General features: G+C 40.1%; 1 protein-coding gene across 5 annotated transcripts in view; it reads right to left on the bottom strand.

The window, feature by feature from the left end:
- pfkp.S (phosphofructokinase, platelet S homeolog) overlaps positions 1 to 22,206 on the bottom strand; it is a 61,384-nt gene that overhangs the window by 14,787 nt on the left and 24,391 nt on the right. For 3 of the 5 annotated variants that reach the window (XM_041567053.1, NM_001097850.1, XM_018268530.2), the window contains 11 exon segments: positions 19,907 to 19,951; positions 19,712 to 19,820; positions 18,551 to 18,646; positions 18,064 to 18,156; positions 16,666 to 16,791; positions 14,380 to 14,444; positions 12,570 to 12,639; positions 6,575 to 6,721; positions 4,158 to 4,228; positions 2,056 to 2,143; positions 877 to 1,029 (listed from right to left, as the gene is read on the bottom strand). In XM_041567053.1, the coding sequence (XP_041422987.1) occupies positions 877 to 1,029; positions 2,056 to 2,143; positions 4,158 to 4,228; positions 6,575 to 6,721; positions 12,570 to 12,639; positions 14,380 to 14,444; positions 16,666 to 16,791; positions 18,064 to 18,156; positions 18,551 to 18,646; positions 19,712 to 19,820; positions 19,907 to 19,951 (1,063 nt within the window). 5 annotated transcript variants of the gene reach the window in all.

The raw sequence follows: 22,206 nt of genomic DNA, 5'->3' as shown, positions 1-22,206 counted from the left end.
GTCTAACTGGGAAGGGCAGTGGCCATTTTGTTTCACAATGACGTAAAAAAAATTCCAAAATTTTAATCCTTGCAAGACTTACTAAACTTTGTATAATATATTTTAATTATTTACAGTTCAAATTAGGGATGCACCGAATCCAGGATTGTTCAGCAGGATTCGGCCAAATCCTCCAATGCAAATTAGGGGCTGGGAGGGAAATCACATGACTTTTTGTCACAAAACAAGGAAGTAAAAAAATATTTTCCCCTTCACACCCCTAATTTGCATATGCAAATTGGGATTAGGTTTTCGGCCGAATCTTTCACGAAGGTTTTGGGGGTTCGGCCGAATCCAAAATAGTGGATTCGGTGCATCCCCAGTTTAAATCAACAGGAACATTTTATATATTTTAAAGTCTTGTACAGGTATTGGACCTATTATCCAGAATGCTCGGGACCTAGGGGTTTCCAGATAACGGATCTATCTGTAATTCGGATCATCATACCTTACGTCTACTAGAAAATCGTGTAAACATTAAATAAACCCAATAGGCTGGTTTTGCTTCCAATAAGGGTTAATTATATCTTAGTTGGGAACAACTGCAAGGTATTGTTTAATGTTATGGAGAAAAAATGGAGTCTATGGGAGACAGCCTTTCTGTAATTCGGAGCTTTCTGGATAACGGGTTTCCGGATTACGGGTCCCATACCTGTATTATGATAGTTTTAAATAAGTTCATACTGATAAGATAACTGTTTTTATTTAGGCCAGTGTAAGATACAGTTAGCCAGTAGAATCTCTTTGTCCAGTTAAATGAAGCAGCAGTTGCCGTACGAAGACTGTAGAAGATCTTTAGGTGAATAAGTGCACTGAAACTTATCTGATTGGACTTACATCAGTTATAGTGTTCAGAGCTGTATCTGCACCAATGCTGAAATCTGAGCCGGGCACATTGTTGGAGACAGTAGCGGGAACCATGACCATAGGGATACAGAACTCATCATATTTCCCTCGGCCCTCAACCATTTCCAGCAGTCCCAAGTAGGCCTGCGATGGGCGGGCACAGTGTGGGGAGGAAAAAAGAAGACACAATTCGTTGCGGGGAATACAAAAAATAAAAATTGTATGGTCTCTATGGAAGCCATGGGGACGGCCAATGCTACCACAGCACACAGATAAACTAGATAAGGAACCACTACACACATCATTGACAAAGACTGAAAGAGACAAGAGACATGTTATATAACATAACAGACATTATACAACGTACACGCTTGGAATGGCATGTAACTAAACAGAAAATGTAATTGTCACCTTTAAAACTCAATTCATAAGTTCCAAAAAAAAAAAAGAACTGTTTTAAATTGCTCATGTTAGACATATGAGACACACTTGATCTCTAAATCTTGTCTATCGAGAAAAGTAAGTATGACGCTGGGTCACTGATACCCAAAAATCACACAATACATTTTTTTTGAGGAGCTTGAGCTATAGTTAATAGATATAACTGCATAGCAAATAAAAGCCTTTAATAAAGGGACTTGGGAACTGCTGTTGAGAAACTCTAAGAAGAGGGGGCAAGTGAAAAAGGGATGGAATGAACGGAGTTGGATGTTCACATTCAAGACAAATGTTTAACAAGAGTAAATTCTTTAGATTCTAATTAATCTATTAGTATATTTCAATGTGAAATAGTTAAATCCACATAAGGTTAAGGGCACAGACACACGTTCAGATTCGGGGAGATTTAGTCGCACATCGACAAATCTCCTCTTCTTTGGGCGACTATTATCCCTGAACTGCCTTCCCGTCAGCTAGAATGTAAATTGCAGGCCCGATGGCACTCGGATCGCTTCGTTTTCCGAAGTTGCGAGTGCCATCCCGCCAGTGATTCACATTCTCGCCGACAGGATGGCAGTTCGGGGAGATTAGTCGAAGAGGCAATTAATCGCCGGACGACTAAATCTCCCCAAATCTGAGCGCGTGTCTCTGCCCTAAAGCAGGGAAGGATCAAGATCCCTGGTATCGTGAATAGCAGAGGGAGAAGAAAATATTCCATAAATAGACACATACCTCGAATCCACCAATGACAAGTAGAGCGTTAATTTTATGTGTTCGGAGTTGCTCTGCAATTTGGTCAAAGTATTTAGCAGGAAGGGTCCTGAAGCATGAATGTAACAGTAATATGATTAAAGGTTAATAACATTGGAGGTGATTTACAGCTAACATACAAGCTTGTAAAAACAGCACTATTTTGTAATATTTACAGGTAAGGGATCTGTTACATGGCAACCCATTATCCAGAATGCTCCGAATGACATAGTCTCCCATAGACTCCACTTTATCCAAAATGATTTCCTATTTCTCTGTAATAATAAAACAGTACCTTGTACTTGATCCCAACTAAGATATAATTAATCCTTATTGGAAGCAAAACAGCCTATTGGGTTTATAATTAATGTTTACATGATTTTCTAGTAGACTTAATGTATGAAGATCCAAATTACTGAAAGATCCGTTATCCAGAAAACCCAAGGTCCCGAGCATTCTGGATAATAGGTCCAATACCTGTAAATACATTAATGGAGACAAAATATTAGTAACACTACAACACAACAATATAAATGTGTATTGGTCAAAGAGGATTTGGCCTGTGCCCAGCTTTTCTCATCCTTAGAATATTACAGGTTTGCAGGTGTTTACAACAGGATTTTGATACATTTTTCAAGAAAATCTTCTTTAGCTTTCAGAGCTGAAGGAGAAGGAATCTATTCTGCAGCCTGTTCCAGAGTCTCCCATGGAGATTGGGTGATATCTATTTCAGAATATCCCATCTTCTGTTTGTCTCTTCAGGCTTCTCAATGACATGTTCATGATTTTTGTAAATTAGTCTATCCATGTTGTTGCTGGAATCCTCTTCCTCTTTTAACGTTTTTTTCCCAACTGCTGTCTTTTTCAATGAACTGGTATCTTCTCATAACATACAGTAAACACCATAGCCCTCCATTAATGTTATAACCCCTTAAAGGAATTGTTCAGTGTAAAAATAAAAACTGGGTAAATAGATAGGCTGTGCAAAATAAAACATGTATCTAATATAGTTAGTTAGCCAAAAATGTAATGTATAAAGGCTGGAGTGAATTGATTTATAACAAGTCAGTCAGAACACTGACTGGTTACCCTGGCTACCAGGCAATAACCAATCAGAGACTTGAGGGGGGGCCACATGGGTCATACCTGTTGCTTTTGAATCTGAGCTGAATGCTGAGGATCAATTACAAACTCACTGAACAGTTATGTCCCATGTGGCCCCCCTTCAAGTCACTGACTAACTCAGAGTTAGAGAGCTGAAAAGCAGGAAGTTGGATTCTGGCTGTTTTATTAGACATCCAGTCACTCCAGCCTTTATACATTACATTTTTGGCTAACTAACTATATTAGAAACATTTTTTATTTTGCACAGCCTATCCATTTACCCAGTTTTTATTTTCACACTGAACTATTCCTTTAAGATGGCTTAAGTACAGGCTAATGCCATTGGGGCAGAATTAGCAGGTAAAGTCTCCAAAATGTCATCATAGCCTGTACAGAGACACCACAAATCGATACCAGCGTAGCTATTTCCTTACACAAAACACAATTAAGCAGTAGACAATGTTTAGAAGGTCTTTAAACTCAACACATTGTAGGAAATTCCACAGCTCAGATGTGCAGGCTTTGTATTTATTTTACCCACCACAGTTACTTAATGGCAGCCCAGCAGTAAACATCAGCTCACAAACAGAATAAATCAGTCAACAAAGTAATTTTTTTGTGTCTCTGGGTAACTATTGTCTTGATACCAACATTCTTCTCTTGTGGTTTCCTTATTCCTTGTCTGCAGTTTCTGTGGCTAAAACACGTGCAAACAGGGTGCTAACTGTACAAATATTTCCTATACCAATGGTGAATTCCAGGTTTCTTTTTGAGTATACTGAAAAGTATTGCAGTTACTATTTATCATGCATGGAATCCTTTTTAACCATTAGTTCATGATTCAACATTGCAGGCCTTTTTTTAATATATATTTATATTTTGCCTCACACTTATTATCGGTGTTATGAACATCTATTATAAAAAAGACAATACAACCTAATAAATGGTACTAAATATGTAATATATCTTCCAAATGATACCTCTTTGTTCCCAGAAGAGATCCACCTTGACCTGTATAGCCTCCAACATCTCCCCATTTTATCTCTTTAATCTATGAAAATGAAGAGTGAAAACAATCAATCAACAGAAATAAAAGTGAAATTGTTGGGTGATACTCTGCACTATGAATACAATCATAACTAGGTGCAGTGTAACATGTAATTGCAAGTGCTTTTGAAGGCTACAAATTATTCCTAATATTATATGTGCTTTGAATTGAATTGGAAGAGCTCTATAATACATATTTTTAAGCAATGCTTCGACTTTAAATTATTTCCGTATAAAAGGAACAGTAACACAAATAAATGACGGTGTATTAAAGTAATACAAAAAATAATGTACTTGTATGCTCAACCCTACTACAACTAGTGTATTTACAACAGAAATTCTACAATAGTATATATAAACATGCTGCTGTGTAACCATGGGGGCAGCCATTCAAAGCTGAAAAAGGAGAAAAGGCACACAATACTTAACAGATAACAGGTAAGCTCTGTAGTATACAATGTTATTCCTCAGAATTTATCTGTGATCTATTTCCTATCCTGTGCTGGAATGGCTGCCCCCATGGCTACACAACAGCTTGTTTATATAAACTATAGTTGTACTTATCTGTTACCTACTGTTTATCCTGAGCTTGAATGGCTGCCCCATGGCTACATAGCAGCTTGTTTATATAAACTATAGTAGTATTTATCTGTTATCTACTGTGAATCCTGTGATTGAATGGCTGCCCCAATGGCTACACAGCAGCTTGTTTATATAAACTATAGTAGTACTTATCTGTTATCTACTGTGTATCCTGAGCTTGAATGGCTGCCCCCATGGCTACACAACAGCTTGTTTATATAAACTTTAGTAGTAATTATCTGTTATCTACTGTGTATCCTGTGCTTGAATGGCTGCCCCCATGGCTACACAACAGCTTGTTTATATAAACTTTAGTAGTAATTATCTGTTATCTACTGTGTATCCTGTGCTTGAATGGCTGCCCCCATGGCTACACAGCAGCTTGTTTATATAAACTATAGTAGTACTAATCTGTTATCTACTGTGTATCCTGTGCTTGAATGGCTGCCCCCATGGCTACACAACAGCTTGTTTATATAAACTTTAGTAGTAATTATCTGTTATCTACTGTGTATCCTGTGCTTGAATGGCTGCCCCCATGGCTACACAGCAGCTTGTTTACTATAAACTATAGTAGTACTAATCTGTTATCTACTGTGTATCCTGTGCTTGAATGGCTGCCCCCATGGCTACACAGCAGCTTATTTATATAAACTATAGTGGTACTTATCTGTTATCTACTGTGTATCCTGTGCTTGAATGATTGCCCCCATGGCTACACAGCAGCTTGTTTATATAAACTATAGTGGTACTTATCTGTTATCTACTGTGTATCCCGTGCTTGAATGACTGCCCCCATGGCTACACAGCAGCTTGTTTATATAAACTATAGTAGTACTTATCTGTTATCTACTGTGTATCCTGTGCTTGAATGGCTGCCCCCATGGCTACACAACAGCTTGTTTATATAAACTTTAGTAGTAATTATCTGTTATCTACTGTGTATCCTGTGCTTGAATGGCTGCCCCCATGGCTACACAGCAGCTTGTTTATATAAACTATAGTAGTACTAATCTGTTATCTACTGTGTATCCTGTGCTTGAATGGCTGCCCCCATGGCTACACAGCGGCTTGTTTATATAAACTATAGTGGTACTTATCTGTTATCTACTGTGTATCCTGTGCTTGAATGGCTGCCCCCATGGCTACACAGCAGCCTGTTTTTATAAACTATAGTAGTACTTATCTGTTATCTACTGTGTATCCTGTGCTTGAATGGCTGCCCCCATGGCTACACAGCAACTTGTTTATATAATCTATAGTAGTACTTATCTGTTATCTACTGTGTATCCTGTGCTTGAATGGCTGCCCCCATGGCTACACTGCAGCTTGTTTATATAAACTATAGTAGTACTTATCTGTTATCTACTGTGTATCCTGTGCTTGAATGGCTGGCCCCATGGCTACACAGCAGCTTGTTTATATAAACTATAGTAGTACTTATCTGTTATCTACTGTGTATCCTGTGCTTGAATGGCTGCCCCCATGGCTACACAGCAGCTTGTTTCTGAAGCAAACACACCAGTTTTGCCAGTGCAGGGCAACAGGACACTATATTGTTCTTTTAAAACACTTTCCTTTTTTAGCATTAGGAAGGTAAAATGATGGAAACTTAAATGCTGATTCTGTGTTTGCATTCCATAGGATATATTATGTTAATGTAGCAGATAATCCCTTGTTAAGCAACACTGTACATTTTTGTTATATTATCAATATCCCTAAAAGGTCATAACACAAACAAATGAAACATCATTATAAAGATACCAACCTGCCCCTTGGCGAATCCTTCAAAACCATCGTTGACGGCGAACATTTTATGGCCCTCTGTTATTCCTACTCTCACGGCAGATCTGACTGCAGCGTTCATGCCCGCAGCGGGCGCCCCCACATTCAAAACAGCCACATTGAAATTGCTCTGTAAAGTAAAAGGCAATTAGTTTAATATAAGATCCAAGGGCTATTTGTTTATTAAAGTCATACTGCAAAATAAAAGAAATCCAAATAAATAATATTAAGCTAAAAGTTAAACATAAGCACGGCAATTGAGACAGTCAGGAATGTCAAATCCAAAGTGCACCCTTTGTTTTTGGCTGAACTAAAAAAATCTTGGGAGCCGCTGAGGATGATGGGTGCTGTAGTTCATTATCATGTTTATTGTTTCTCTTTATAGATTTTTCATTGGACTTCATACTATCCAGGGACAGCTTTCAGGTAGGGTAAGGTAGTATTTATATTGTTCCCTATGTGGTTTATGCTTTTCGGTGTTGGATATTGTTATTCATAAGGACTTACGTGCCACTTTAGGACTGATCTCAGTGAGAATTCACTACAATGGACTATATTCACAATTATGGACTATTCACAAGAGGATTTTTGTATTTTTAAGGTTCATCAAGAGTTTTTTTCAAGACAGCATATTGAATATTGCGGCCTTGTGTTCCCTTATTAAATAGTTTAAGGGTGAAATAATGAGTATGCAAATTTATATCACTGGTCACGTGTGATTCTGCATGTCTGACGAAAGGGGCCCGCCCCCGAAACGTTACATCGATTGACTCAATTAAACGTGCAGGGTGCTTGGTATTTTGTTGCAGTATATTGGGAGAAGTGCTGACCCCTCCGACCAGCACTAGGCAGATTTACTTCAGGAGAGGCTGAGGAAAGAGCAAGATTGGTTTCTAGGGGTGCGGTAGTTCAGCTACTGCTTGACTTTTCCTATACAGATAAGTGATGTCTAACCTGTGTCACATCAGCTGCTGAATCCAGAATTCGGTTCGGGATTCTGCCTTTTTCAGCAGGATTCGGATTCTGCCGAATTCTTCTGCCTGGTTGAACCAAATCCTAATTTGCGTATGCAAATTAGGGGTGGGGAGGAAAATTGCATGACTTTTTGTCACAAAACAAGGAAGTAAAAAATGTTTTCTCCTTCCCACCCCTAATTTGCATATGCAAATTAGGATTTGGATTCAGTTTGGCCGAATCTTTAGTGAAAAGTGGATTCGGTGCATCCCTATCATTTACCAACAGAGGCCAAATTGAACAACTATGGTGCAAATTCACTAAAGCGCGAATCCGCTGACGCTAGCTCAAATTCGCCACCTTGACGTCATTTCATTACTTCACCTATTTACTAACGGCGCTGGCATAAATTCGCTAGCGAAGTGCACCTACTCTAGCGCTACTTCTCACCCTTACGCCGGCGTAGTTACGCTATGGCCAAGGGACGACGTAACTATGCTAATTCACTAACTTGCACATTTTACTGAACGTTACCTCTTGCGCCAGACTTGCCTTCGCCACCTCAGACCAGGCGAAGTGCAATAGAGTAGATAGGGATTGCTTCAAAGAAAGTTAAAATTTTTTCTAAGTTCCAAAAAAACGCTGGCGTCTTTTCCTTTTTTAAGGATGATAGGCTGAAAAAGATTGTAAATTTTTTTGGGGGCACCCTCCTTCCCCCCTACATTTCCTAACATATGGCACCTAAACTATACAGTGGGCACATGTATAGGGCAAAATAACAACTCTATTTTATTTAATGAAGGTTTCCCAGGCTTGTGTAGTGTAATGTATTTGCTGCTACACATATGTCCATTGTACTTTAACTTGGCACCGTATGCAAATTAGGCATTGCTAGCGTAATTTCGCTTTGCTTGACGAATTAATGCTAGTGCAACTTCGCTACCATTCGCCTCCCTGAGCGCAACTTCGGATTTTAGTGAATTGGCGGCGCCCTGTCGAAACTTCGTCTGGCGAAGTGCGGCAAAGCCTGCGCTAGCGCAACTCCGCAGGTTAGTGAATTTGCCCCTATGTGTTTTACTTTAACCAGGGGTCACTGTGCTTTCATGGTTTACCCTTTCATCTCTCTGAATGGGAAACTATTTAAAGGTATCATCAAGAAAAGCATTCATCCTACGCTGTACGAGAACAGAGAAAATGAGCAGGTTAATACACAGAATTAGTTGAAGCAGTGCTAGCAGGTTAATGTGCCTTAATGTGAGCAGCGCTTAGTAACTGTATGGGATCATGTAGTGGTATAAAGGTAAGGGATATCGGTGCTTCAGACTAAACACAGAAATTCCTTCCTCCAATGACATCACTTCCTCGGCTTAAGTGAACTTTTGCTTCAGACTAAACACAGAAACGGCTTATCCCCACACTTCCTTCAGCTTCTCCCCACACTTCCTTCCTCCAATGACATCACTTCCTTGGTTTAAGGAAGCCAGCGCTGGTGGCTATAGCCAGCATCCAATAGAAATCAGTCTTCATGAGCTCTGATAGGTCAACTCCACAAAGTCTGCTTTGTTGCTATGGAGACCTTTTCAGGCACAATAGATTTACTTGTTTTCAGAAGTTCCCCTCATATCCATAATATTTTTCTGGATTGATAAAAAAATCTCCACAAAATTCTCTACGCAAACCCATACACAGCCTACAGAAGCCATTTGGACAAGAAAGTATATATCCAATGATTGTATATGTCAGCTGCCACATATATGAATAAATGCAAACATTCAGTGAAGAAATATTCCATGCACATTTCTATTTCAGTCCTATATTTCTGGTACTTGAAATGGGGTATATTTTCTTATTCATGAACATTCAATTCTCCTATGAAAGACCACATTACACACATGGTAAGGAGACTTTAAAGGAGAATTTAACCCTAAAGTAAAAAACCCTACCCACATGGACCCCCCTCCCTCCCCTCACCCACCAGTCTATTTCAAAGCAAACACTGCCAGCTCTCCCCAGATGCAAGTGCTATAACAATAAGGGGGTGCAAAGTTGTACCCCTTTGTACTCATTTAATAAGCACTTGTGCCAGGGGTCCGGTGCAGAGTGCAATGCCGGAGGGAACAAAACAGCCTTGTCCTTACTGTCAAGGGGCACATGGGGCAGGAAAGGCCACACCTCCCCTGGTCTGCCCATCATGAATACAGCTCTACCAATAGCCAGCCACCTTTTATTCATTGGGTATATGATTCCAAATAGTCATTCTAGCCAATTACAACGGCATTAAACATGTGCAGGACAACCTTACAAATACAATAGCAATAATTTGCTTTTAATAATAATAAACTAAAGCAATCTACTGAACTATTCAAGCAGCAGAAGGGATTAAAACAGATCACTTTTATGATCTTACATTATCTTTATAATCAATTGTATCATCTTTTCTAATGTGGAAGAAAGATTCCCTCATGAAATGGACTGTTTATTTCTGATACGTAGAACTAAAAGGAGATTTGTGCTAGGGGTTAGGGTTCAGTAAGTTTACACATTTAAGTTAATGTAGTACATGCGTAAGAAGTGTGAGTGTAAGCCCAGGTAATATAGCCATGATATACATCATGCAAAAGAAAAGCATGTTAGGTTATGCCTTTTGGCTGAGGTTAAGCGATGTGCAACAGATTACGTACACTACACGGGGCGTTATCCTGGCAGAAAGATAAGAAAATCAGTAGAGTTACTTGTGTTAGAAAGTCAATACATAACCCATAATCCAAAGAACAAAGTTTCTATTATATGTGCAAAGAACAGTTTCTATTACCTGCGAAATAGATACACTGACGGCATTTAAAAATGCCCTGAAAATGTGTTGTTGTTGCAATGGCATTTGCCATGCACAATAATGTAGTGTTATCAGATTCTGTGCCACTGTCAGTAGCAGTCAGGTTCATGAAATGCTCACCTCCAAACAGTATTATCACCAAATACCAGCTTTGTAAAGATGGAAACTGCTCATAATGTGGGAGCAAGAATGAAGGAAACAAAGTTTTCTTTTAAGATATTCCAGGTATCCAGGAACCAACTTTGAGGTCCACTTTTGGAAAGCCTAAAGGTGGCCATCCAGTGGCGTAACTAGATGTTACTGGGCCCCACAGCAAAATAATTTTAGGGCTCCCAAAATATCCAGTGGTTGCCCTGTATTAACAATATATATTAAAATTCCTAATTAGAGCCTTATGGGGCCCCCTATGCCTCTTGGGCCCCCCTGCAGCAGCAGGGTCTGCTTCCTCTGTAGTTACGCCCCTGTGGCCATCTACTCATTTGGCGAGGTTGCAATATGAGCAGATCTTAACCCGATATGCCCATAGAAGACAGGGCGATATCGGTTTAATTCAACCAGATATTGATCGGGCGACCCATTGGAAGCCCCTACACACGGGCAGATAAGCTGCCAAATCATTCTAAAGGACTGATATTGGCAGCTTTAATCTGCCCGTGTATGGCCACCTTAACTCTGTGTCAGTGTGTTGAATGTGTGTATTTTTTTTTTTTTACACCTTTTCTTATCTTTTAGACTCTTTTAGAATAAATAATCCATTGCCTAGTGTTTCGCACAAGCAAGTATGAATGGTGCAAATAAATCATAGAGGAGTAAGGGTAATCCCTATTCTAGCCTAAAATACTCAGTAAGGGTAAATCTGGTTATTTCTTAAAGCAGAGCTTCCCTCACTTTAAATGATCACTGCATGATATGTTTGTCCCATTATTCTGCATCCAGCTGACAATTCCAGGGAGAAGCCCACACTGCTTACACTATATGATATCCAATATACATAAATACAAAACCTGCAAAAAATAAATGTGTCTTTTTGCCTTTATATAGGCGAAACTGATCATGATACGTTTGTGCGTTTGTGGGTATAATTAATTAAAGGAATTGTATAAATAGTCAAAACACATATATATCACATTGTGAATCAATCCACAATAAGTCAGAAACTGAAAAATACATTTCCAAAAACTGCTGCCAGGTAATTCATTATCTGGTTTATGAAATGAATGGCATTTACTTAGGATTAAGCTAAGCAGTGTAAGTGATTAGGTTTCCCTGACGATGCTAAATAGCCTGCCTGTTAATGCAGATTTAATAAGCAAATGTACAGCAGAGTCAGGAAGAGATGTTTGCCTTAATAAAATGCATTTGAGTTGCTTTTCTGCATCACTGGCCTGCCATAGAGTCATTTAACTGGAAACTCAGGAGACTACACGTGGCCCTCCTCAGGTCTGGCTATGTTTATATTTTATGAAATCTTTTCATCAACAACATCTCAGCTCCTGCCTATAAAGAAGCTATATAGAAACACCTTCCTCTGTGATTACTGCATCAGCCCCTTTCACTTGCAGATTAAAGGGATACTGTCATGGGAAAAAAAACAATTTCCCAAATGAATCTGTAAATCAGGGATCCCCAATCTTTTGAACTCGTGAGCAACATTCAGAAGTAAAAGGAGTTGGAGAGCAACACTAGCATGGAAATTATTCTTGGGGTGCCAAATAAAGGCTGTGATTGGCCATTTAGTAGCCCCTATGTGGATAGTCAACCTACATTGAGGCTCTGTTTGGCAGTGCACCTGGTTTTTATACAAACAAAACTTGCCTCCAAGCCTGGAATTCAAAAATAAGCTCCTGCTTTGAGGCCACTGGGAGCAACATCCAAGGGGTTGGAGAGCAACATGTTGCTCACGAGCTACTGGTTGGGGATCACTGCTGTAAATAGTGCTGCTCACATAACTTGGGGCAGCTGGGAAACTGACAATATGTCTAGCCCCATGTCAGATTTCAAAATTGAATATAAAAAAATCTGTTTGCTCTTTTGAGAAATGGATTTCAGTGCAGAATTCTGCTGGAGCAGCACTATTAACTGATTCATTTTTTTTCCCCATGACAGTATCCCTTTAAGGATTTAAGGTGCTTATTACTTATATAGGCAATACAGTATACACCACAATCAAAACAGGCACAGCCCATCTTACCTTCGGAAGCTCGGATACATTTTTCTTATGGGAGAGCAGCTTGTAAGTGTTGAGGTTGTTTTCAAAGCTCCTGAAACAGGATTTAAGTGAATATTACTATTTCGCTATAATCATTTCATCAGTATTGAGCTATGCACAAAAACCTATTCAATGTGCCGTTGAAATAAATAATGAAGGCCAGTTGAAAAGCTGCTTAGAATTTGCCATTCTATAACATGCTGAAAGTTGAACCACCCCTTATTGGAGGCAAAACCAGCCTGTTAGGTTTATTTAATGTTACATAGTAACATAGTAGTAGATCCAAATTAAAGAAAGAGCCGTTATCTGTAAAACTCCAGGTCCTGAGCATTCTGAATAAGAGGTCCCATACTTGAAAACCATAATTTGTCTGGCTGTGGGACCAATATATTTAGCTACTTGATAAATATGGATAATCTCAGTTATGATTATTTTACTCTACACAAAGTAGAAAGGCCAGTGAATAATATGGTATTCAGTCTCATGCCATTTACTTGAGATACTCAGGTCACTACAGCACTATTTAAATATTAACAAACTTCCTTGCCTTAAAGGAGAAGGAAAGGCTTCGTACACTTGGGGGCGCCAAATGTTAGGCACCCCCAAGTGATTGTATTTATTTACCTGAAACCCCCGGGCCTGTGCTCCTATCAGCAGAAAACTGCACCGGCCTGGGATTATTCCAGTGAGCACCACAAATCAATCCTCTTTCGACTTTTCTTTCTTCTTGCGGCTGCGCATGCGCAATAGGGTGAAAAGCCAAACTTTAACTAAAAATTTGCCTATTTTCTTCTACTGCACATGCGTCTGCCCTAGGAAATTTGAAGAAAGAAGAAGCGGGAAGAAGATCGCTCCATGGTGCTCATTGGTATAACCCCGGGCCGGTCAGTTTTCTGCTGATAGGAGCACCGGCCCGGGGTTTCAGGTAAGTAAATACAATTACTTGCGGTTGCCTGACATTTGGCACCCCCAAGTGTACGAAGACTTGCATTCTCCTTTTATAAACATTCCTGGTTGGAAGGCGTGTTTTTATTTATGTTTCCAACAAGAATAACCTTTACCCTCTGCACATTTGGCATTCGTGTATATAACCACGGTACATTCACAGGGTAAACATTGGACAAACATAGTAGTAACCAATGGTAATTTTTGATTTTATTGTTCAACCTGCAGCTGGCTGAAAAAAAGTCTGATTGGTTGCTATGGGATATTGCTCAGGTGCAAAATTGCCCAGTGTTTATAAATAAAGCGGACAGTCTGAAATGGAGACAGGCTGAATGGCTTGAGACTAGATACTGTAGAACCCTATTGTGGTGTTTATACAAAGGGCATGTAGGTGTCACTGTGCACAAGAGTTATACTGTGTATACATAGTACTTTATATACTGCTTAAGAGTGATAGAGTTGGAAGTTACTGTTGTGTAATGGCTGCATGAACCTGCTAATAAAGCACTGTTATACTCTATACTTCTACCTCTGCAGCAGCCAGCAGCTTTTCTTCCAAACCCTGGTGAGCCTACTATACAACACTTATGACAAAAAGCATTGCTTGCATGGTTGTAATTGTTAGATAAGCACCCCAATCGAAAATGTTTACCCTCTACCCAAGCTGACCTGCATCGGCTTAACCCCCAACCAAACATAATGGCTACTATGACATCATCACCCAAGAACTGCTTGTATACCCTCCCATTATTCACTATATTGGGAAATGCCAGATGAACACAAAGCAGAACGCATAACAGATAAACTGTTTTACATATATCCACACATATGCACATATAAAACATACCTTCCTCGTAAACGTACAGCATCGTCAAATCTTCTTTCATCCATGGCCTTCTGAACTTCCTGGGTCTTAAATGAACAGATAATGTTTGGTGAACATTCTGCCTGAACGTCATACTAAAACTAAAGCTAAAGTTATGGGAAAAAAATACTGTCAGGCCAAAGTCTGCAGGAAGGTTTGGCATGTACAAATGATCTATTGTCAGATGTTTTGTCAGCCTCTTTATTGCATTGGACTAAGTGGTTTAACACAGAGATTGTAGCTGGCAAGCTTGTACTCTTCTATTCCCAAAATACAATCATGATAAACAAAGGAGCGACTTGCACAAATATTTAGAAAAGACTGGTGACAGTAGCACTACATATTCACAGAATATTTTGATGTGCTGAATATACCTATCCATTTACTGTAAACACTATCATTAACCCTTTGTCCCCACAGCCACCTCTTGTCTCCTTCGCTGTGAAGGCTAGATTGTATGTTACTATGAAACAAGGGAATTGCACATATAAAAGGGCCCTTTTAGCCAGGGCCGTTCCTGCCATGAGGCAAGGTGAGCACCCTGCCTCGGGCGGCAGTGAACGGGCAGTTACAAGGGGCGGCAATTTAAAACCGGAAATTCAGCTCTGCTAGTGCAGAAAGAGCAGTACGCACTCATTGCACTAGCAATACCGCCCCTTTTGATCCGCTCTTACACTAAACTTTTAAGCGCGGAGCGGGAGAGTGGGGGGCGGCACCGGGGTTGCTGCCTCAGGCGGCAGCAGCCCACGGATCGCCCCTGCTTTTAGCTGTAGTGATAAAGGATTAACGGAACAGTAACACCTAAAAATTAAAGTGTCCTCAAGTAAGGAAAATATATTGTACTGTTGTGCTGCACTGGCAGAACTGGTGTGTCTGCTTCAGAAACACAACTATAGTTTATATAAACAAGCTGCTGTGTAGCCATGGGGGCAGCCATTCAAGCACAGGATACACAGTAGATAACAGATAAGTACTATTATAGTTTATATAAACAAGCTGCTGTGTAGCCATGGGGGCAGCCATTCAAGCACAGGATACACAGTAGATAACAGATAAGTACTACTATAGTTTATATAAACAAGCTGCTGTGTAGCCATGGGGGCAGCCATTCAAAGCTGAAAAAGAAGAAAAGGCACAGGATACACAGCAGATAACAGATAAGCTCTGTCGTATACAATGGGATTCTTCAGAACTTCTCTGTTATCTACTGTGTGTCCTGTGCTTGAATGACTGACCCCATGGCTACACAGAAGATTGGTTATATAAACTATAGTAGTACTTCTCTGTTATCTACTGTGTGTCCTGTGCTTGAATGACTGCCCCCATGGCTACACAGCAGCTTGTTTATATAAACTATAGTAGTACTTATCTGTTATCTACTGTGTATCCTGTGCTTGAATGGCTGCCCCAGTGGCTACACAGCAGCTTGTTTATATAAACTATAGTAGTACTTATCTGTTATCTACTGTGTATTCTGTGCTTGAATGACTGTCCCATGGCTACACAGCAGCTTGTTCATATAAACTATAGTAGTATTTATCTGTTATCTACTGTGTATCTTGTGCTTCAATGGCTGCCCCCCTGGCTACACAGCAGCTTGTTTATATAAACTATAGTAGTACTTATCTGTTATCTACTGTGTATCCTGTGCTTGAATGGCTATAAAAGTACTCCCCCTGTTTCTGCTTATATCCTATTCCATGGAAATGGAAAACCGTGAAGCAAATCCGCTACTTAAAATTAGGGATGCATCAAATCCACTATTTTCGATTCGCCCAAACCCACGAATCCTTTGTGAAAGATTTGGCCGAATACCAAACCAAATCCGAACCCTAATTTGCATATGCAAATTAGGGGTGGGAAGGGGAAATATTTTTTACTTCCTTGTTTTGTGACAAAGTCACAAAGTGACAATTTCCCTCCCCACCCCTAATTTGCATATGCAAATTAGGATTCGGTTCAGCCGGGCAGAAGTGAACTGAATCCTGGATTCGGTGCATCCCTACTTAAAATATAAAAATTGCTGGGCTTATAAAAAGGAGACAATTACATGATAATGCTATCCTTTCAGTAGATGTAATTACCCTTCAGTGGGATGAGAGGACAATGTGTGCATGGAATATTACAGTAAATAAATATTACAGAAAGTCCCTGGCTCAGTAGGGATTGGCATTGCTTGCCAAGTCTTGAAGCTGAACACTGCCTGCCTTTGTATCCCACAACTTTCTGGTCTAGGCAGCAGAGCTTTACAGGAGATCAGCAGCTTACCATCTGAACACATTCCATAAGGGGCAGGCGCACAGCTTGGTTTCCACATAAAGACACAACACAGGCTGGCGTTTCTGGCGTAGCTTCAAGCAGGGCCAAGACACAGTCCACTCCCATTCGACTTGCCTGAGATGAGAAAAAAATAATTCATCTATACTATATTAAAGGAGAAGGAAAGGCTAAAAAATAAGTAAGCTTTATCAGAAAGGTCTATATAAATACACCAGTAAGCCTTCAAAGTAATGCTGCTCTGAGTCCTCTGTCAATAGAAACACAGCATTTCTTTCCTTCTATTGTGTACACATGGGCTTCTGTATCAGACTTCCTGTTTTCAGCATAAACCTCCAGGGCTTGGGCTTGAGCATGCTCAGTTTGCTCCTCTCTCCCTCCCTCCTCCCCTTCCTGCTGTAATATGAGCTCAGAGCTATGAGTGAGCAGGCAGAGACTTATGTCCTCCATACACAGGCCGATAAAAGCTGCCGACAGACCGAGTCGGCAGCTTATTGGCTCCTGTGTGGGGCCATGTGACGGGCTTTCCCGACTGATCTCTATCGGGCAGGTTAACAAATCCTGTCGGATCTGTGCGTGTATGCGCCCCCCCCCCCGTTCCAACCGACGTAACGGATGCATTATGCTCCCATTGGGGCCTAGGGCACACGATCGGATCAGCCGATATCGCCCACTTCAATGTGGGCATATCAATGTGGAGATCCGCTCATTTGACAATGTCTATGGCAACCATAAAGCAGGAAGTGATGTCACAACAAGCTAATATGGCAGCTGCTATCCTAAACAAACAGAGAGAGCTTCTAGAGCTGTTAACTCAGGTATGGTAAACATCCTGCAGAATAAATATAGTGTTATAGCTTTCACTATTGTGGCTAATCTATTGGCAATAAACTGCTTCAGTAGCTTTCCTTCTCCTTTAACGAGACATACCAATATTCTGTATATGCCCTTGTATATACCTATACAATGGAGTAGTTTGTTATGCCAACAGCCAATACTGGCTAACAACTTGGCAGTCTTGACTTAAATTGGCAGCTTATTCACTGTTATTATATGGGGATGAAACTATGGCCACCTGTATCGATATGTGAGTGGGGCTCAGTCACAAATGACTGGGGAGACTGGAAAATCCTGTTATGTGAGGACCTTGATGAGCTGTGGATGCTGTCTTCTGCTATAGTCAGTAATCTTAGCTGTGTATTGCAAGCATTTTACCTATAGGTGGTGGGAGCAATGCCGTCTATTGCTGTGTCCCCCAAAGTAAGACACAAGAAACTTCTCAATGTACAAAAAGCTTGTATAGTGCTCTTTACTCTTTAAAACAGGATCAATACTTAATACTTAAACAAATTAAATGGCATAATCTCCAGTTTCCACTGGAACACTTACCAGAATTCTGTCGAAGGCTGACGGGGTTCCACCTCTTTGGACATGGCCCAATATTGTAACACGAGTGTCAAATCCCAGGCGTTTCATGACCAGCTAGAAAGAACAAAAACACTATTTTAATTCCCTTCCCCACAAGTATCAATTATATCAACTACCAAGGTCATGTAAGCTGCAAGTGTTACCCAAGTGTTGGCAAAAAAAACTTCGCTGCGCGACAAAAGTTTTTTTGACGTCCATAGACTTTAATGGCCGTCGGCAACCTTTTGGCGAAACGAAACGGGTCAAATTCGCCCATCCCTAGCCACCACCCTTAAAGTGCCTTATTGCTATGGGCAGGTTATCTGCCATCTATATTCGGAGAGATCTAAAAGCTCCTGGATTCTTCAGCTTCTAGAACTCCACTATTCCCCCGTTTCTGTCAGGAGAGTCCGAATTCCGCATTTAATAAATGTGGAAGGGTGCAAGGGATTGACAGCGTGTTACTTACATCCTTAACCAAGTCTGATGTGATTGGCTTATTATGGCAGTCGATAGCCCCTTCTGATACAATGATGATATTGAGCCTTTTCTTCCTTGCACGATTCTAAGGAGAAAGCAGAAAATGATATTTTAAAATAAAATGTCTGAAACAAGAAACGCATATCTATGCGTAAAAGAGTACACAAAATAAAAAATAGCTTCCAATATTCAAACTGTATGCCTAGTCAGTTTTATCGGACATCTTGGTTAGAACACATTAGTAAGTTCTGCAATAGCTCAACCAATAAATAACAAACCTGATTATTAGATATTTATACAGGATGGATGTTTCTATAGAGATTTTATTAGGCACATATATAAGTCACTCTGCTACAGTTCTAGGGGTATCTAAAACAGCAAACAAATATTTACCCAAAATCTCACCATTACCAGGCATAAGGCAGGTAAAGTATGCTGTACCGTGTTAGCCAGTAAAAATGTTACAGGGCAACCCTTTTGAAATAAAAAAAATAACAAAAGTGGTATAAAGGTGATACCTTTATTGGCTAACTAATACAGGTATAGGATCCCTTATCCGGAAACCCGATATCCAGAAAGCTCCGAATAACAGAATGGCTGTCTCCCATAGACTCCATTTTAACCAAATAATCCAAATTTTAAAAAATGATTTCCTTTTTCTCTGCAATAATAAAACAGTAGCTTGTACTTGATCCCAACTAAAATATAAGTAATCCTTATTGGAGGAAAAACCAGCCTATTGGGTTTATTTAATGTTTAAATGAATTTCTAGTAGACTTAAGGCATGAAGACCCATTCCATGCGTTATCCGAGCACCAGGTCCCGAGCATTCTGGATAACAGGTCCCATACCTGTATAATCATAGCAAGCTTTCAGAACATTTTATTACTAAAATGGAACTAAGGAACTAAAATGTTCTGAAAGCTTGCTATGATTATATTAGTTAGCCAATAAAGGTAACACATTTATACCCTAGACATAAGGCAGTGTTCCCTAATCCAATAAATTGGGCGGTAGACAAATAACGGTTTGATTTTAGACCACGAACAACCACCTTGTGGCCCAAACACCCCTAAACAAGTTACTTTAATGCAGTAACAGCTGAAAGGGCCACACGTTGGATATCCCAAATGAACACAAGCCACTGTACCTCAGACAGTTTGTTGCACATTGTGTCTTCCCATCCCTCCTCCGGTGGGTATTCAGGGATAAACACCCAGTCTGCCCCACAAGCTAAGGCACTGACCAGGGCGAGGTACCTACACAGGAATAGAGGCAGAGGATGTATCAGAGGAGGCATTAATTCAGTGTATTCCCCTTCCAACAAACCCAACATTTTACCTACCCACAGTGTCTTCCCATGACTTCCAGCACGAAGGTCCTCTGGTGGCTAAAAGAAAAAACATATCATTAGCACTCATGAGGATGGCCAAATCTGTGCCAGTTTCCATTAGGCAGGTTCCACAATAGCATAGGCATAGCTTCACACAGGCCAATAGCCAATAGAAATCAATGAATTTCCTAGGTGTGCTGCAGAAAAAAGAAAGCTTGTATCTGATTGGTGACAATGGGAATAAGTGCATAGGAAGTAAATGCCAATTCCCCATTAGGCAAATTATCCCAGTTTCCTTGGCATCCTTGCAAGAATCTCAGCGAGGACATGAAACACAATGGGGCAAATTCACTAAAAGGTGAGTTTTCGCCATCGAAGGATCTGCCACACTTCGCCAGGCATAAGTTCATTACCACTGCGCTAATTCACTAAAATGCAAAGTTGCGTCTCTGTAGCTGAACGCTGTCGTAGTTTCACTAGCGTTAATTCGTCAGCGCGAGCATTTCATAGCGAACTTTCCCTAGCGACGGCCACTTCGTACTTTAGTAAATTTGCCCCAATGTTGGAGAAAGATTTGAATTCAAACATTGTGAACCACAAAACTTCTGCTGTAAGAGGATTACAGCGACTGCAGGAACTCTATGGGAATGAATATAAAAGATTGTAAACAAGGGGTTCAGCAGCATTTTATGGAGGAAAGTGTAGGCAGGATCAAGAACACCTTCATAGAAGATAAGGGAAAATAAAGCAAAGATAAAATAATGATATAGTCACCTCTCCTATTATTATAAAGAAATTAAAATATAAGTGTATAGTGTTGCAACAGTTAAACACTGTGGGGGTCATTTATCAACACTGGACAAATTTGCCCATGGGCAGTAACCCATGGCAACCAATCAGATTGCTGCATTCATTGTTCTACTTGCAGCTGGCTTTAAAAAGCTAATCACTGATTGGTTGCTATAGGTAACTGCCCATGGGCAAATTTGCCCAGTGTTGATAAATGTTCCTTGTCAGTGTCCGACTGGCCCACTGGGATACCAGGAAAATTCCCAGTGGGCAAAGGTATGATTGGACCCTCACGCTGCTAAACATTTGGCCTACTTCATGGCAATTCTCTATTTCTAGAGGCTAAATAGATGGAATAACAGATTATAGCATGTAAAGAAAAGAGACTAGGAGAACAGAGGCTGAGTGACGAGAGGAAGAATAATAGTACTGAAAGTGGACCCCTGGTCTAAAGTTTTTGGGTGGGCCCATGGTCTATTGTTTTTGGGTGGGTCCCTGGTGTCCCAGTCCTAAACTGTTCCCTGTTTGAAAAGGAACAGCAAATCAAGAATATCTGCCAGGCCCCTATCTGACAGTTATCTGGCTACAGTTTATTTCACTCCAATACAGCAGAGAGAGAATCATCTTGTCCTATCAACACTAGCTTCTTTGTGAGAACTTATATTTGAACACATTGACATATACTGTAAGTTACAGTTTACTTTACTAAAAACAAAAAAAGCATCTATGACATACGCAAGTGTAGCTAAATAACTGGCCATGGTCTATTAGGGCCATATAAAAAGCTACTGATAAAAAAACAGGTTATTTAGGGAACACATCTCACAGGCAATATAGCAACCCGCTTGTCTTTATATAAAGCAAACTACACAGAAAGAAAAAGTCTCCTTCTCATACTGTCCTGTCTGCTTGAGAACATAGGCTCTACTTATACCCTGGTTCTACTTTCCTTTCAAAAACAGATTCAGCCTAACTTGTAATTCTGCTCTATTTTCATTGCTGCAAGCACCCAATTCTAAGTCCTATTATCTTTTCCTAAAATGATTGAAAATAAGACCCGGTATCACATTGTGCTAGGGTTTAGCACCACGTTATATTTGTCCATGGATCTTGCCAGCTGGGACTCATTCAAAAGCTCACACCAGGGTGACAAAATGAAATTGGATTTCTAATTTGGGTTATGCCCAGAAAATAAATGTATCCCTGCCAGGAATAGTGCATACATTTGCACCACATGTGCTTCCAAATGTATTTAGCATGAGATTGTTGCTTTCTGAAGCAAATGGAAGGAAACATTTACTGGGCTCTAAAGATCCCCGGGATCAAATAAGGTTAATTTGCTTCTCTTACAACTTTCAATATAAGGACAGCATTAAAGCTCCCAGCATCCCCTTGCCAGAAAAGCAGACAAGGGATTCAGGGAGTTTCAATACAGCCACAGTGTTTAAAGATGTTTTTTCCTAATTTAATCAGTAAAAAAAACTACAGCTGAGAACCCACAGTGAGATGAATACGTATTGGTT

The sequence above is a fragment of the Xenopus laevis genome, chromosome 6S, assembly GCF_017654675.1.
Source record: "Xenopus laevis strain J_2021 chromosome 6S, Xenopus_laevis_v10.1, whole genome shotgun sequence".
Classification (NCBI taxonomy): Eukaryota; Metazoa; Chordata; class Amphibia; order Anura; family Pipidae; genus Xenopus; species Xenopus laevis.
Note: the sequence above shows the minus strand (reverse complement) of the source record. Positions and strands in the feature narration are given on the sequence as shown.